Here is a 4502-nt window from a genome sequence, read left to right as displayed (position 1 = left end):
ATATTTGTGTGGCTATAAATGCTTAATATATATTTTTAATGAAAATGAAAAGAGGCAGAGTTGTGTTTTATGACATATTTCTCCCGGAGTGCCTTGAACCAAGTCCAATTCGCCGCATACACGCGAATGCATTAAAAATGTTCGCGCGTGAAACTAGATGCGGAAGATGAGATTTTTGACGCTCTATTACCGTTTGGTGTGAACGCAGCATAACAGGTCTTTGAGGATCAGAATTCTAGCTGATAGACAGGTGTTCAAATACTTATTTGCAGCTGTATCATACAAATAAATAGTTAAAAAAATCATACATTGTGATTTCTGGATTTTTTTTTTTTAGATTATGTCTCTCACAGTGGACATACACCTACGATGACAATTTCAGACCCCTCCATGATTTCTAAGTGGGAGAACTTGCAAAATAGCAGGGTGTTCAAATACTTATTTTCCTCACTGTATATATATATATATATATATATATATATATATATATATATATATATATATATATATATATATATATATATATATATATATATATATATATATATATATATATATATATATATATATATATATATATATGCTATTATAAGGTGATTCATATTAGTGTAAATAAACACTTATGTAATTTTAAAAGAAAATATGTAATTATTTATTTAGTTTTTTGTTCATAATATTTGGGTGAAAAAAATTACACATTTTATTTAAGTATGGAAACATCTGGTAACCATTTCTGCTCAAGAGCTGCACAGCATGAACTCACAAAGCAGTCATTAATAGAACTATAAATTATAAGAATGTTCAGATTACATATGTTTGGAGCATTTCAGTTCAATATTATTTATCTGCTAACCGGCAATTAGTCAAAAAGAAACAACTCACATAAATGAATGCCTCTTCAAATATTTTATTTTTTCAATACTTTTTCAGTTGTAGTGATACAAGTGATAACAGGTTTTCATTTCAACAGTCTGAGGTGATCTGGCGAACAGAGCCCACAGTGGGATGCATGGCCCCCCATTCAGTGTGGCGTCTGTACTCTCCCTTCTCAAGGAAGTACTGACGGCCACGGTAGTTTGCATGCTCGAATAACACACAGGGACCTTCGTGGACCTTGCAGGAATGGACCTCTCTGCAGAGGAAACGTTCCTGAATGGACGGGGTGCTTTCTGTAACTTCCCATGTTTGGCCATCAAAATTGGGCTTCTCAAAGAGTTTCAGCTTAAGATGTCCAGTAACCTGCAGGAAATACAAATCATCTTTCTATGTATACACCCAACCACACTGTTAAAATACTGAGAAGAATTCAAAGTGATCGCAGTGGTGCCAATGGACTTACATGCCTGACTAAACGACAAGAACGGACACAGTCATTGAAGCCAATCCAATGGTGATAATCTGGATATTCCCCTGGGGCCAGTATATACTGATAGCCCATGTAGTTTGGCCGCTCATACAGAACCCAAAAGCTCCCCTTCACTCTTGCAGAATTACAGCGGCTAACAAAAGAATGAAGGTCACTCGTGTCCCCCTTACACTCATAGGATCTTCCTTGGAAGTTCCTGTCTTCGTAGAATACAATCTGTCAGACGAAACACAGCACTGACAGTTTACATTGTGCTAAAACATCATGACAGACTGTGGGATATGGACAATCAGGGAGAAAGAGGCACTTACGCTCTCAGTCGTCATTGTCAGATGTGAAATGTTGGATAGCAAACCATAGATAGCAAACCGTCTTTTTATACAAGTCCTGAACAAAGGCACAGGTTATAAAAAAAAAATTAATCAGCAATTCAAAACAATTTATTATCTAAGCTCAATGTATTGTTCTAAAGCACTGAATCATAGATTTGTTCAACAATAAAACTGTGAGTACCAAGCGTCCCAACCACAGCCAATGAATCCCACCCTCAGGCTTGTACAACATGCACATTTTTAGTCTACTTAGTCAGCTAAGGCTGATTATTTGTTACTACAGAAATACACTATATTGCCAAAGGTTTTTAGGACACCTGCCTTTACATACACATGAACTTTAATGACATCCCATTCTTAATTCATAGGGTTTAATATGGAGTTGGCCCACCCTTTGCAGCTATAACAGCTTCAACTCTTCTGGGAAGGCTTTTCACAAGGTTTAGGAGTGTGTTAATGGAAATTACTGAACATTCCCCCGACAGAGCAGCGTTATTCGTCAATCCAGAGAACACGTCTCCACTGCTCTAGAGTCCAGTGGTGCTGTGTTTTACACCACTGCATCCGATGCTTTGCATTGCACTTGGTAATGTAAGGCTTGGATGCAGCGGCTTAGCCATGGAAACCCATTCCAAGAAGCTCTCCACGCACTGTTCTTGAGCTAATCTGAAGGCCACACAAAGAGGTCTGTAGCTACTGACTCTGCAGAGAGTTGGTGATTTCTGCGCACTGTGCGCCTCAGCATGCGCTGACCCAGCTCTGTGATTTTACGTAGCCTACCACTTAGTGGCTGAGTTGCTGTGGTACCCAATTGCTTCCACTTTGTTATAATACCACTAAATTTCACGAATGGACTTATTGCACAGGCGGCAACCCATCATGGTACCAGGCTTGAATTCACTGAGCTCCTGAGAGCGACCCATTCTTTCACAAATGTTTAAGCAGTCTGCATGGTTAGGTGCTTGATTTTATACACCTGTGGCCATGGATTGGTTGGAACACCTAAATTCAATGATTTGGAGGGGTGTCCCAATACTTTTGGCAATATAGTGTATCTTCTGCATTCAAATATTTGCCAACAGCATCCTTGAACTTCCAGTTTCAGCAAAATCACTGTTTATGATGAGCAACCATGATACTGAATTGAATGAGGCATTTATAGCGCTTTAGTATGTACTACTGTACACCCAAAGTGCTTTACAATCATATCAGGGATATCTCCTCAACCACCACCAGTGTGCAGCATCCACTTAAATGATACGATGGCAGCCACAGAACCACGACACCAGTGCGCTCACCCCACACCGGTTATAGGTGGAAAGGAGAGAGAGTGATCGAGTCAATTCCGGCCCTGTTTACACCAGTGTGTTTTCATTTTAAAATGCATAACTTTTGCTACGGTTACGCCTGTCGTCTACACTACTCTACACTACTCGACCCTCGAAAACTGAGACTTAGAAAGAAAGCGCTCCGGTTTGCATTTCAGTGGAAACGGACCAAAACTGAGACTTTTTGAAAACGAAGACCTGCCCACATTAGGCCTATGCAAGCGGAACACGACAATAACAGATCAGGACTGCGTTTGCCAAAAGCATCGTGAGCCTTAGTTGATCATAGAGACCGTTGGTGACTATTGTTCTCTGATTAACTTAGGCTTACAATGCTTTTAGGAAATGCAGCCCAGGGCCATTTCTCTCAACGGCTCTGTAACATACCAGTCTTCATGACCATGTAAACAATAACATGGAGACGGAACTGCATGCTTTGCTGACTTTGGGGTCCTTAGCAGCCATTGTGCAGTTAAACTCTGCATTTTATAATACTGCAGCTGCCTACATGCGCAACAGGAAACTGTTTACACTTGTAAGTGCATACCCAGTGTGCATGAATCGTCATGTGACGTGTTTTCAGTTGTGTAGTGTGGATGGAGATCATTTCTGAAACATCTGAAATACCATTTTAAAATGAAAACGCACTAGTGTAAACAGGGCCTCAGTGGATGGGGATTATTAGGAAACATAATTGATAAAGACTGACAGAGGGAATTTGGCGAGGACACTGGGGTCTCACCCCTGCTTCTTTACGAGAAGTGCAATGGGATATTTAATGACCAAAGAGAGTCAGGACTTCAGTTTAACGTCTCTTCTGAAGGACGGTGCTTGTTACAGTATAGTGTCCCCGTCACTATACACTGGGGCATTAGGACCCACACAGACCACAGGGTGAGCACCCCCTGTTGGCCTTACTAACACCTCTTCCAGCAGCTACCTGGTTCTCCCAGGACGTCTCCCATCCAGGTACTAACCAGGCTCAGCCCTGCTTAGCTTCAGTGGAACGCAAAAACAGGTTCTGTGTGGACGACCCTCTCCTTAGGACCTGTAATCTAGAGAGAAAATCTCAAAGAGCCTTTCCCAAAGTTCTCTCCTCGCCCATTTATGAGCCCCCCTCTCTCTACTCACACTTCTTTCCCCTGGCTCAAGTCACTGAAAGATCTCTAAGAATGTCTACCACATATAAAGTATCTTGTGAATCCATTGTTCTTCCGCTTTCATGTTTGATATCTTATTAATGTCCCAGAGCAATTAGTAAAATGGTCTCAATTTCATGGCAGATCACAATGTGTGACCCTGCCTTGGGTCACACAATTTAGATTAGATTAGATTAGATTCAACTTTATTGTCATTACACAAGTACAAGTACAAGTCAACGAAATGCAGTTTAGGTCTAACCAGAAGTGCAATAGCAGCAAGTGCAGGATATACAATGCAACGTAAGTGCAGGACATGGATATGTACTGAATATGT

At 40.6% G+C, this 4502-nt stretch overlaps 1 protein-coding gene across 1 annotated transcript in view; it reads right to left on the bottom strand.

Annotated features, from left to right (window-relative positions):
* The window catches only part of LOC307129406 (uncharacterized protein), a gene marked incomplete at both ends in the record, with an annotated part of 7550 nt that extends 5858 nt beyond the window's left edge, over positions 1-1692 (bottom strand). The window contains 3 exons of the mRNA XM_079821802.1: positions 969-1239; positions 1340-1582; positions 1678-1692. Of these exons, the coding sequence (XP_079677928.1) occupies positions 969-1239; positions 1340-1582; positions 1678-1692 (529 nt within the window). The remainder of the gene's footprint in view (positions 1-968; positions 1240-1339; positions 1583-1677) is intronic.
* Positions 1693-4502: the final 2810 nt, after the last annotated feature.

This window comes from Gobio gobio (genome assembly GCF_949357685.1).
Source record: "Gobio gobio genome assembly, chromosome: 7".
NCBI classification, from domain to species: Eukaryota; Metazoa; Chordata; class Actinopteri; order Cypriniformes; family Gobionidae; genus Gobio; species Gobio gobio.
The sequence above is the reverse complement of the archived record's forward strand: the minus strand, read 5'-3'. Positions and strand labels throughout refer to the sequence as shown.